The sequence below is a fragment of the Zalophus californianus genome, chromosome 3 (genome assembly GCF_009762305.2).
Source record: "Zalophus californianus isolate mZalCal1 chromosome 3, mZalCal1.pri.v2, whole genome shotgun sequence".
In the NCBI taxonomy this organism is placed as follows: domain Eukaryota; kingdom Metazoa; phylum Chordata; class Mammalia; order Carnivora; family Otariidae; genus Zalophus; species Zalophus californianus.
This window is the reverse complement of record NC_045597.1, coordinates 3974112-3987969: the sequence shown is the minus strand read 5'-3', so window position 1 is coordinate 3987969 and position 13858 is coordinate 3974112. Positions and strand designations below refer to the sequence as shown.

Sequence of the window (13858 nt, the reverse complement as noted above, 5' to 3'; positions counted from 1 at the left end):
AGAGAGATAGAGAGAGAGAGAGAGAACTCCTGCTATTTAAAGCTGAATATTAATGTGTTGTTTCTGGCTTATATTTATGGTATTACATTGGATCATAGAGTCAGTAAGAATCTTATGGTGAGACAAAAGCCAGTTTTAAATAATTACATATTAAGGAGGGCACGTACTGCATGGAGCACGGGGTGTTATATGAAAACAATGAAGTGTGGAACACTACATCAAAAACTAATGATGTATTGTATGGTGACTAACATAACATAATAACATTAAATTAAATTAAATTAAATTAAATTAAATTAAATTAAATTAAAAATAAATAAATAATTACATAAAATATATACATATATAGCTATTATAAAAATGCTTATATAGATCTAGAAGTCAAATTCTAAGCATTAGGGAAAATGTACCATAATAAATTGTTTTCGTATGGCATTGCTTGTCATGTAATATTGTATCTCAAATGGAACAGACCTATGATTTTGTGGTTTCTTCATTTTTAGGGTGTTAATAGTTTGGCAGTTTTATGGCTTCAAGTAATGTGTTGTATTTGCAGGTCTTTCAGAAATACATGTAATAGAGAAAAGGAGAGACATTAAGAGACATATTTCTTTATTAATGTAGGAATAAAACATGATGCACTGAGATTTTTGCATGAACAGTTCATTAAAACTTAAAATGGTGAATGCAACATATAACTTATATGTATCATCCTTTATATCCATCATCTCCGGTGGACTCTGACATAAAATGTGAAAGGAAAATAAATATAGTTAGGTAAAATATGCACTGATAAAAAGCTTACAATAAAACTGCCCACTTTTTATAGGACATAATGAGATTGTACTGTGTTTGGTGCTTTTGGAATTCACTTCCATTATGTAGAATTACATACTTTGCACTTTCCTGGGCTACAAGCAATAACTCATAATATAATTATAGATATGAGGTAGCTATAAGGTTTAATTTTTAGGCTGAATTAGTGGTTATCCTCTGTAGCAATCTTAGTACCTTGCGATTTTAAATCAGTTACTTGTGTACTGAACCACATCAAGTTACCTCATTGTCCTATGGACATGCAAGAGAACGTTTCACTTATTTTTGTGCTTATTGATTATATAATCACATATATGCTTATTACCTGAAATAAATTCTGTTCAGATAGTTTAGTTTCTCCCCTCATTAGTTGAATAAAAGAAGAAACTAAAACATTGAATATGATTATATCTATAAGGATTATATAGACCAGGAGAATGACTTCTGTGTTTCGTGTTGAAAAAAAATCCACATGCATCATCTGTAACTCACTTTAATTTTGTTACCATTAACTCTGTTATATTAAGCTTTGCATAACATTCATTTCTTATTTCCAGGAGGCCATTAGTCATGGGTGTAGAGCCCTCTGTATTGAACTGCATTTTGAGACTAACACAAACACATGGCAGCAAGCAGCCCTGTCCCTGAGGTGGTTTGCGGCCATAAGCAATGTTAAGGTGATGCGAACAGTCACTGGGGAGGAGTGGCACCTAACGGGCCAGTAGGCAGGTGGTTCTAAATGAAGTATAACCAGCGGAGGGGGGGGTTGCTCACTATTGTGCTGCCCATTTATGTTGAAGGCAAGTGACGTTGCTCATTTTAAACCCGTAAGAGGTAGGGGAGAGGGAGAAAATAGCAAAGTAGCCAGATCTTTCTGAAAAGGCTTTGCAAAAGGAGCAGGGTTATAATCGGGAACAAGAATGCTTCATCAAACCGAGAAACATTTATTGAGTCTATTAAACACAATATGTTATGTTAGGTATTTGGGGATGCTAAGAGTCTCCTCATCCTTAAAAACAAAAAAAAAATGCATTGACATTCTAGAGATAATACATAAGTAATGATAAAAAATAATCACAGACTTCACTTGTAGCTGAGGACAGTAAGATAGCTATATTGAGAATGTACACTATTAATTGACAAGTCACGAGGTTGGAGGGAAGGAAATCTTACCAAGTTGAGAAAGGCATTAGTTGGAAAAGCAATGTGATTGGTGCAAATCCCAAGGAATGAGTAAGATTCTGGTAAGGGGAGAGGAGGTATACCTTGGAGAATTGTCTAGACACACATTATGGGGACAAAAAATATAGGATCATTGAGAAGAAGGCATAGACTAGTCCTATAAGAGCAGAAGTTCAAAAAGTTAAAGAGTTGAAAGTCTGGTTTAGATCTAGACTATAAAGCTAAGTTAGAGAGTTTGGGTTTTAATTTTAGAAAATAAGGACCCACGAGAAACAAACAAGTCTGATACAAATAGTGTTTATAAGTCTGTCACCATCAGTGTGAGAAAAAGAGACATTTAGGCAAGAAGACGAGTTAGTAGGTACTGAAGTAATTCAAGAGCAAGCCTAGTGTGGGGGCTCTGGTGGTAATGGGCAGAAGTTGAGTGGGTCTGTGAAAAGACAGTAAGAAGAACCTGCAGAGAATTTCATTTAAGGAACAAATAAGAGAAGAGCATCCCTTGAAGATACAGGTTTTGAATTTGTGGGTCTAGGAGAATCTATAACAAAAAAGAAAATGAAAGAAGAGAAAAATTGATGAAAAACCAGGTTCAGGTGAATGTACAAAGTTTTTGGAGGTTAAATTGAAATAATGTTGAGGTTCTACCTTGGTTGCAAGATTAGATATAATTCACATAGATATTTCATTTTATAAGATTTCTAGATTCATACCAAGTCTAAGAATAAGGTAGAAAAATAGTAGAAAGCCATGAAGGAGCAGGAGGAGGAGGTAGAGGAAGAAGATAGGGAAGAGGGGAGGGGAAGGGAAGAGGGGTTGGGGGACCACAATGACAGGGCAGATGGCAGCCACTAAAGAACCAGGTCTAGGGGCGCCTAGGGGGCTCAGTTGGTTATGCATCTGCCTTCGGCTCAGGTCATGATCTCAGGGTCCTGGGATCGAGCCCCACATCGGGCTCTCTGCTCCGCGGGGAGTCTGCTTCTCCCTCGCCCTCTGCCCCTCCCCCTGCTCATGGTACGCACTCTCTCTCTCTCTCTCTCTCTCTCTCTCTCTCTCTCTCAAATAAATAAATAAATAAAATCCTTAAAAGAACCCAGGTCTAATGCATTGCCGAGGTAGTAATTAGAAAGGACAAACAGCGTGGTGTTTCTATCATTGTGGAAACCAGTGAACACGTGAATGTCATGAGAATGGACACTTCAGCCATAAATACGCATTGGCCCCCTCATACATCTGTGTCAGACTTGTCTTAGATATTTCTCACTGTTCCCTTTACTATGGACTTCACAAACCAAAGATACATCACTTGGAAACCTCAGTGTGCAAAATAATGACACCATTCCAGATAAAAGATCTGGAGATAATTTCTCAAGGTTATATTTTTAAGTACTCAAGGACACAGAGATGATCGGTACCCACTTTGTCTTTGTCCTCTATTGGCAGTGAGATTAAGCTCTCCCACTATGTAAAATGGCACCTAGTGTAGCATGTCAGGCTTAGGGCTTCGTTTAATTTTCAGATTCTGTTTGCTGTTGGTCTCCTAATATTCCCACTGCATGTTTGAGTTTGGTGAGTAGCTGGGGTGACTGAGCAGAGTGTGTTACCTCTGGACGAGTGGGGCTGGAAAGAGGACCTTCTTATTGGAAGCAGAGTCCAGCAAAGGGAGGTACCCATGAATGAGGTTGATGTGATGTCATGTCACCCATGGGTTCCAGTCGAGCACTTAAAATTACCAGTGACCAGAATCCTTTCGTTCCCAGATGATGCACATGGGGAGAGAATAAGGTGAAGGGGAGAGACAAGGCATGTGGGAGGGAGTGGCTGTTGCTGACGGTAGTTGCTGGACCCAGTGGGAACATCCAATAATATTAATAATGAAAATGACAGTGGCAATGAATGATAACCAGTCTGAAGGTTACGTGGCCTGTCAGAAACTGGAACTGCCTAAGTGAAGATCTTCAAGCTTCAATAGAAATAATTAAGTAGAATTGATTATTATCTTTATTAAAATGCACTATTATATTAACATTATTATTTTGTATTTATATTACTTATAAAGCCTAGAATCAGCATCGAGCTAAGTATTACCAGGGGATAGCAATGGAATAGACTACAACATAAAGTCTGACACTGTATGGAAAGGAGAGGGCTTTTAAGAGAAGGGATCTGAGAAATGTGAGTTTGATTATCATGAAAAAACGTAGACACCCAAGATCCCTTACACATCTAAAGTCTACTAAAACTTGGCCTTAAGAGAAGATGTGACCCTTAGGAGGTTTGAAGAAGCAGAGTAGGAGTGACATATGCTCCTGGCTCTCTTCTGTCTTGCCTTGTCTGTAACATCTAATGAAATTCTCAGCAGGATTTTACAGATGGAGTTTAAAAGCATTCTGTTAAAATTTGATTAGGCCGATGTTGGACTTGGGACATGAAGTAGTGTTAGTGCAAGTGTTCAAAAGGAACAGAAATTTGTCCTGCAAGAAAATAGAGCTGGACTAGAACTCCCTGGTTGGTTTATGAATTATAATGTATATGTCGTTATCATTAATCCTTTTGGTATCCATTTTAAATTCTGGAATAATTAAAAATACAAAACTCTGAAAACTATTTCAAATAAAGAAGTTCCATTTGTTCACATACACTCCTGAGATTGGGATGCAACTATAAAGATGTGCTAAGAACACATCATGGCCTACTTCAATTGTAACATTTGTTTTCTGCATAGAACAGAAAATAAAGCTTTGTTTTAATTATATGGTGTCTTAGATTAGCTGGTGTAGTGTGCTATGAACACAGGCAAATTCCTTTTCAAAAGCAATGACAACCACTCTCCTGAAACTATTATCTTTTCATGCAATCATTTTTTTTAAAGATTTTATTTTATTTTTTTATTTGAGAGAGAGAGAGAGTGCATGTGCATGAGCAGGGGGAGGAGCAGAGGGAGAGGGAGAAGCAGACTTCCCGCTGAGCAGGGAGCCCAATGCTGGGCTCAATCCCAGGACCCTGAGATCATGACCTGAGCCAAAGGCAGACGCTTAACTGACTGAGCCACCCAGGCGCCCCTCATCCAGTCTTTCGTATGTTCACTATACATAGGCACATACGGTTGTCCCACTTACCTGTGGTTTTGCTTTCCATGGTCTCAGTTACCCGAGGTCAGGGTCAACTGGGGAAGGGTCTTTCTTCCGATGTAGCATCACATCAGAAGCCTGCGTCACATGTCTGTGTCACTCAGTCCACTTCATCTCATCATGTAGACAACTGATCATCTTTCATTATCACAAGAAGAAGGGTGTATACAGGAAGAGAAGGTATTTTGAGAGAGACAGAGAAACCACACTTGTACAACTTTTATTACAGTATATTGTTATAAGTGTTCTATTTCATTATTAGTTATCCTTGGTAATCTCTTACTGGGCTTAATTTATAAATTAAACTTTATCATAGTTAAGTATATAAAAGAAAATACATAGTGTATATAGGGTTCGGTATTCTCTGTGGTTTTGGGCACTCGCTGGGAGTCCTGGAACATAGACCACATGGGTAAAGGGTGGGGGGAACTACTGTACATGTGAAAAAAAAACTTCAAATGCCATTATTTTCCACTTTAATTCACTCAGATATATCGCTGATACATTCACATATATTAACTATATCATTTTACAAAACAAATCTTCATTAGCCATTGCACTTTTTTATGTTGATAGTTTCAGGTCTTGATAATTTATTCTAAATGCCCTATAGTATTTTATCATATTAAAACACAATCCTTTATATTCATCCATTAAACCCTATGCTGATTTTTAAATTATTGGCGTGTTTTCTGCTCTTACAAAGAGGCTAAGAACCGTTTCATGTGTGCTTTTTGCTCATGTTCGAGAGTTTCTTCAGAGAGAGTCCTGGTCAAGCCCGCCGTAAGTTTAGAAGTTGTTACCAAGTCACTGTTTGAGTTAGAACAACTCTCCATGGTGCAGGTGCGTTTTTCTTGTGCTGGAGGAAACTTCCTTTTGAAACCAAGCTCCGCCACTAGTTAGCTCTGTGACCTTTGACCGGTTACTAACTTCATTGCGTCAGTTTCCTCACTCGTAAAAAGGAAGATCATTCTCATACCCAAGTAATAGATTTCTAGGAGAATTGGTTGAATACGAAGTGCTTAGAACAGTACCAAGCGCATAACAAGTGTAAGCCATTATTATTATTATTAAACCATTGATAAAGTTACTAGTATTTTATATCTGTCACCTTCCTATTTGAAATGGCATTTTCCTGCTTACCAGAGAGTTTCTGCTTCTTTTCTCATATTTATTAGTTATTCTTTTCTGTTTGTATTCTTTGTCCAATTTTCTATTTTATTTCCAGTCTTATTTATTTGTTGGAGTCGTTTATAAGACACTGTTAATGTATTGATAATACACACAGCTTAATCTCCTCTCTATCTTTGATTTTTATCACATTATTGTATGTATGATGCTTGTGGTCGAACAGCAATTGTCAAATGTACTATTTTGATATTGATTCATCCCTCCCATTATAATTTGTGTTTGGGAACCCCATTTCCTTATTCCAAAATCATGAGAGTATTATTCTGTTTACTTGTGTAAATGTTTTATGCTTTGCTATTTATATTTGGGACTTAAATTCATCTAGAATTCATTTTTACACATGGCATGAGATAGAGATCAGCATTCATTTCCTTTGCCGATAATCAGCCCATTCTTTATGACTAATGCATGAAACAGCCCCCTTTCGTACCCCAAATCCACACCCATGTGTGGGCTTAGGTTGAGTTCTCTCGTTTGCCCAGGTGATCTTTTCTTCTGGTGTCTGCACCAGGACCACGGTATTTAAGGATTTTGGCTTTCTGGAGTTTTTATTGAGATGCAGCGAACATGGGTTTCTAAGTGTCCTGATGGGTAAATTTTCACGAGCCCTCAGGTCCAGAGCATTTCCTACACTCCAGAAGCCCTGCTCTCACCCCTCTGCGATCACCAGCACCTTGGCCAAGGCACCACCGACTTGACTTCTACGGTGTGGCTTCTTAGTTTTACCTGGTTTTATACTTTATCTTATTGAATGTTCTCTCGTGTGGCTGAGAGATTCCACTCAACATTATGTTTGTGAGACTCATCCAATTATTTTTTTTATAGCTGTAGGTCATTTATTCTATGAAAAAAATTATTTCCCCTATGATTTCAAATGACTTCAAACATATGAAAAATTTGCGGATAAATAGCACAAACAACTTTTTCCCCAACCATTTTCAAATGACTTGCTGGTATGCTGTCCCATCAGCCCCGAATACATGCACTGTGCGTTCAGTGTGTAACCTCCGTACCACACCTGGAATCAGGAAACTGCTCCTGATGCACTGTGACCATCCAGTCAGGATGCCTCACTCAGGTCTTTCCCATCGCCCCACTAATGCCCACAGAGCCAAAGACCCAGGCCTCCGTGGCAGGATGGGTGCACTTTCACCTTGTCTGGACACTTTCCTCCATCTTCTGATGAGCTTTCCACCCTTGACGGCCTTGAAGCTACAGGCCAGTCACTTTGTAAAAGAAAAATTAAGTTGATCTGATATTTCTTCATGACTCAGACATCTCCCTATCATTCAGTGTTTATTCTAATATAACAGAATTTACTAGAAACTCAAAAGGACTAAACATACTGGCACCATGGCCATCCTCATAAATCACTGTGTCGCTGAAATTAAGTTCATTTTTGTTTTTCTGAGACGTTTGTAAGTTCTTCTGTGTTTCAGCTGCAGGTGCTTTCTACTCGGACTAAAAATCCTTTCTGTCTTATGTTACTGAAATGAAATGTTGCTGAGTGACATTGTGTGTGATGTAAATCCCCGCGGGTTCAGCTTACTTCACAGGTTTCTATCAAACTGGATGTGTGTGGGATGCTCTGCTTAAGGACAGCAGAATAATTTCAAGCCTGTGAACCAAGTAATGAGGGATTAGACACCTGCCTCTATTTTATCATTGTGAACGCTCAAAACGTGCCGCAAAGGGCATAATTCCGCAGGCATTTTGTAGTTACAAATGAGTCTCAGACATGGAGCTTCCCTGGCGTTTGGATACTGGAAATAAGGCAGCTGTGCCCTGAGGCGGGGGAAGCCCGCACCTTCTCACGGATGTCTGTCTCCCTGTCTCCCGCACTGCTTGGCAGGTGTCTCAGCTATACCTCAACAGCACGGGGCAGCCCTGCTCCTCCTCCCTGCCGCCTCACATCTTCTCCTGCGCCGAGAGAGCCTTTCACCAGCTTTTCCAGGAGCAGCGGCCCCAGTGCTTCATTCTCAGGTGAGCCCGCCCCTCGCGCGCCCACCCGCTGATGATGCGCTGATGCGCTGGGGGCTTGGGCCTGAGACCCTCCTCCTTTCCTGTGGTTCATGTTTATTGACTTCCTCAGCACTTGGCCGTCCGGCGTGTCTTTGCAATAAGTAATTTGACTCGTTACCAAGGAGAAACATCTCTGTTCTTAGGAATAGCCCCAAGTGTGGCGGAATCAATATCAACACACTTAACCTGAAACTCGATTCATTTTGAAGATTTACTACTTGGGACCAGAGTGTTTTTGCTTTCAAACCTCAGGAATCACCGGGAAAGAAAGGCACCCACTATTAGCGCCCACCTTGTGGTGTGGTCCAAAATACAAATTATTACCCTGCAATTGTGGGTTTTCTCACCTGCTTCTAGCTATTTACCTCTGCTCATATTTTACCAAAAGTGTACACCCGGAAGTATTTTATACTGAAATATCATGGTAACATTAGCTCATAAATAGCAAGAAGCTCAGGACGGTGATTCACATTGGAGCGAACACACACACGCACACACACACACACACACACACACGAACTGCAAGATGTAGTGGTGAAATGTGATTATGTATTGATAAAGGATTAAAGAATTATTTCAGTGTTAATATAAGATCTGCATTGAGAATTACGTTTTGTATTAGGAGCAACCTCTACCAGAGGGGCCTTCTGTAAATCCTCAAGGCTTTGCCCGAGTTATAATCAGTAGTGTTGGCTGCAACCGAATGTTGTCAATAAAGCTTTGCCCAGGGCGCCTGGTTGGCTCAGTCGTTAAGCGTCTGCCTTCAGCTCAGGTCATGATCCCAGGGTCCTGGGATCGAGTCCCACGTCGGGCTCTCTGCTCAGCGGGAAGCCTGCTTCTCCCTCTCCCACTCCCCCTGCTTGTGTTCCTGCTCTCGCTATCTCTCTCTGTCAAATAAATAAATAAAATCTTTAAAAAAAATAAAAATAAAAATAAAGCTTTGCCCAACTCATCAAAGTGAAATGAAAGATGGGACACATGGACACCTGGGTAGAACCGAAAAGACATTTATTTATTGTTTTAAAAGATTTTATTTATTTATTCGACAGAGAGAGACAAAGTGAGAGCAGGAACACAAGCAGGGGGGCTGGGAGAGGGGGAAGCAGACTCCCTGCTGAGCCGGGAGTCCGATGCGGGGCTCGATCCCAGGACCCTGGGATCATGACCTGAGCCGAAGGCAGACGCTTAACGATTGAGCCACCCAGGCGCCCCCAAAAGACATTTAAATACTTAAGTAAGCACTTATTTATACACTGTTACATTATCAATTTGATCAAAAAGTTCCAGAGAGGGTCAGATAGATGGCTTGCAAACGTCAGTGTTCTGGTTTTCAAAATTGTGAGCAAGTGGTGTTTTCACCCTTGTTCTGAAGAGTCCCCGGGGTAGGAGAGGCTCTGGAGCCAGGGTGGCCCCAGCCGTTCTTGAATCAAGCAACTGTGTTTTCATCTGCTTTATCTGTCCAATTGTCTAGTCTGACTTTGACCAGAAAGGGGAACACTTTTAACAAAATCATGAGACTGTGGAGCATGTGTACTAGTGTGGTCATAATAACAACTGATGTTTATTGAGAACTTAGTAAGCGCCAGACCCTCCACCAGATGCTTTCCACGCCTTCCCTTACCCACTGCTTTAGCAGTCTTAGAAGGTTGGTATTATTATTATTAGCATCACGATTTTATGTGTCAGGTGACTGTGTATTAGGAGGAGTAACTCATTGGTCTAGGGTCTCCAATTAGTGAATAGTGAATCTGGGATGTGAGCCCCATAATGTGAATTAGTAAATGGTGATTAATTAGTGTGGAGTCCAGTGGATGCTATATGTGGGATGGGAGCCCGTAGTCTGGCTTCTGGGCCTGAATGGAGCTTACCCACCAGTGCATGGCCGGCCCCCCGCGGCTACCCCAAGGAGGTTTCCAGCGGCCCACCCGGGCTTCCCTAAAATGATGGCCACAGATCCGTGGATTTTCCTAAATTCTTATTGAATCCACTCAATTCTTTTGAAAGACATTGGTCCATAGCAAAGTTCTGAGTTGCCAATGAATTGTATCCTTTGGGAATCTGCCTGTTATAGATTTCACACTATCTCTAGCAAGTTCTTTCAGTAAATAAACCTGTTTATCTCTAACCCAGTGCTTTCTCCATGAATTTGCCCATGGAATTGCTTTTCCAGTAGGACTTGTTAATATTCTGCAGAAGCAGTATTTCTTTGGGGCATTTTTAGAGGCTAATAATGCCATGTATCAGCCAGTTTTTTTAAAAAAAATTACTTTGTTCAGGTTTCAAGAGATGAAGAACAAATCTGTGATCACAAGGGCTTATTATTTTAGTCATTCTCTTTCTTCTTTCAGGATTGATGTTTTTATGTGGCTTCTCTATCTCGATTGTCTTGACTAAGATAAAGGTTTTCTGCATTTATTATACTAATTCATTAAAATTAGTAAATTTAGAAGTCAGCTAAATACATTGTTTAAAGATCATTTTTGAGAGTCTGTTGTGTCTTTAAAAGATTTACTTATATTTGAGAGAGATCAGGAGGGAGGGGCACAGGGAGAGGGAAAGAGTCTTGAGCAGACTCCTCAGGGAGCACAGAGCCCACTGTGGGGCTCCATCTCACGACCCTGAGATCACGACCTGAGCCCAAACCGAGAGTTTAACTGACTGAGCCACGCAGGCGCCCCAGGAGAGTCTATTCTGTCTGACAACCAGCATTTACAAAGGATAATTTAAGACTTGGAGTTCAAAACACAAATGTTCCTGGAATAGCCATCCTGTAACTTAGGACTAGGGCGGGACTTCTTACATTTTATTTTCAAATTTTAATTTTATTTTTCACTTTGTTGATAATTTAGGCCCCACTAGCACCCTAGGCTTCATCTTGAGGAATAGTTTTTATTAATTTTCAGATCTTGGTCCTGGGTTATAACTGAGAGTTTGGTGTTCACCATCATCTATCTTATCTTTAATTTTCTGAAGGCCCTGAGAGATGGTTTTAATTAATTGTTAGAGCACTTGTGACAAAAATCCATTATCCTAACAGTGTGTGGAGCAAATCTAAATTAATGTTACATGCTGAACATACAAGTAACTTGTGAAATACGCAGCCTAGGGTCTGCCTTTATCACGTGCAGATTTAGCAGACAAGACTGATCAAATAAGTTTTAAAATTCTTATGGGTCCCTGATTGGCACCACCCAAAATCTCTGGTCCATTTCTAATTGAATCACAGTCTGGATTTGCAGATCAAGGAATGTTTCTTGAACACACTGAGCTAGGATTTTTAGTTTTAATGTGATAGCCTATAGAGTCAACCCTATCCTAACATATCCCATGTCATTTTTTTTCTTTTATTTCCTTGTATTTTACTCAGAGTTTAAATGGAACATGGCCATTTTGAGATTTTATGATATGGTTAAAATGCATGGGATTTTAGCCAGCTAAGAGAACTGATGATCATTTTCTCTGTTCCTACATGTCCTGATAGAGTGAGCGCCGTGGTGGGGGGAGGGGAGGCAGCTCAGCCGCACACCCTTACAGGTCTCTGGGGTCTTCATGTCCACAGACTGCTGGCCTCGTCCACCTTGTAAGACTCACCCCGTTTCAGGTTGCATAGTACATGCTCGGGAAGTACAGAACCAAATTTCGGCTTCTTCTTTTCTGGCAAACATCCTTTAATCAAATGCATTAGTACGAATATCAAGGGAGAAGCCTGAGAAGTCAGCACTAGTAAAGAGCTTTATATATTTTTTTAATTTTTAAGCTATCCGATGCATAAAGACTTTTTCATGAATAAAGACTGTTTTCATGAGCATTTTATCTGGAAGCAGTAAGAATATTATTTTGTATCAGTAATTACTGTATTGGGTTTCTATGTTAATCTTCTCATGTCAGAAATGTAATACAGTTATTATTTATAGAAATTAGATGAGTTATGGGGCACGTGGGTGGCTCAGTTGGTTAAGCGTCTGACTCTTGGTTTCGGCTCAGGTCATGGTCTCAGGGTCCTGAGGTCCATCCCCAAGTCAGGCTCCACGCTCAGCAGGGAGTCTGCTTGAGATTCTCTCTCTCCCTCTGCCCCCCTCCCTGCTTGCACAGGTGTGCATGCACACACATTCTTTCTCTCTCTAAAATAAGTAAATGAAAATCTTTTTTAAAAAAAGAAATGAGATGAGTTATGAAGTATGCCTGAGAAATATCAAAAGTACTGTCATTATAAATGACAAGTTTGGTGAGTGTTCGTTTGTTCCTAGATTGAAGGAAAACTGAACACACAGAATGTCAGACTGAGAGCAGCCTCAAGAGGCAACTGGCCGTTGGAGGGTCCGCCTTGTTCCAGGCACCTTACTTACCTGGTCACATCTGACCATCGTAACAACTTAGTTTCCGGAGTTGCTTGCTTTATGTTCATTTTGAAGAGAAGACAAGGGAAGCTTAGAAAGATTTCATGGGTCTCCCGAGGAAGCTGTAATGTCTTTCCTGGAAGTCTCAGAAGGATTTAACAAGGTCATGGGGTGTAGCTCTAGGACACACACATCCCCACCTTAGCGGCTGTCCCCTGGGGGCCACGTCACTTACCTTCGTTTATGAAGCTGAGGACAAGTCATTGTCTTTCTTTTCAGCCCGACCCCTTTCTACTGTAATTCACCTACGTGTGCGGTTCTACCCTGTGAGACATTGGAGAAGGGGTAGCGTGGAAGGCAGTGATGATTCAACAAGAAATTCTCAACCAGTACTTCCCGAGCATGTGGCAGACTCGCACCCCATTGATATGATGTCCCAGCATTTAGGGACGTTGGCGTTAAATTCATATGTCGTCCCAGCATCTAGAACACCACCATAGGGCATGTGACATAGTACATATGTACTAAATATTTCGGATGAACCAATCAAAGGGAAGAGTTAGATGATACCATACATGCATTAAAGGTTCTGTCATTCCCTCACCATCTTTGTATCTGAGGCTTACTCTGCTCGTTGGATCGTTTACTACATTCTCCAAAACAGTAAACTTAGGTTTTCTCTCTCTGTTTTCTTTTAGTGGAGAAAGAGGATCGGGCAAGTCTGAAGCCAGCAAACAAATAATGAGACACCTCATCTGCAGGTCTGGCTCCAGCAGACCTATGTTTGATTCCAAATTTAAACATGTAAGTTTCTTGTTTGGGTTGGAGAATATGTTGAGTCAAGAAACCTGTAGTTTACAAATAAAAGTAGAAATCATAGCAAGACCATCGTTTGACCATAAATCAGTCAAAGTTTGTAGAAACAAAGGAAAAAAAGTTTGGTGCAAATTAATGCTGCTCAAGTGAAGGTTTATTTTTTTGTACATATTTTCAAATACTTTGAACATACTCTTTTTATATTTGCTCAGAACAGTTGGATTGAAAACATGTAATAGATTGTTGTTGTTCACCTACAACGTGCCCCTTTGGTGTGTAGATTCTTTTGAGGGATTTGGCCCGATAAGCACCTCTTTTTGGGGGATCACTGAGAGCTGATAATAAAGTTTCAGTGTATTTAAAAGA

General features: G+C 40.3%; 1 protein-coding gene across 1 annotated transcript in view; it reads left to right on the top strand.

The window, feature by feature from the left end:
* The window catches only part of MYO16 (myosin XVI), a 475554-nt gene that overhangs the window by 179231 nt on the left and 282465 nt on the right, over positions 1-13858 (top strand). The window contains exons 13-14 of the mRNA XM_027590435.2: positions 8170-8300; positions 13375-13480. Of these exons, the coding sequence (XP_027446236.2) occupies positions 8170-8300; positions 13375-13480 (237 nt within the window). The remainder of the gene's footprint in view (positions 1-8169; positions 8301-13374; positions 13481-13858) is intronic.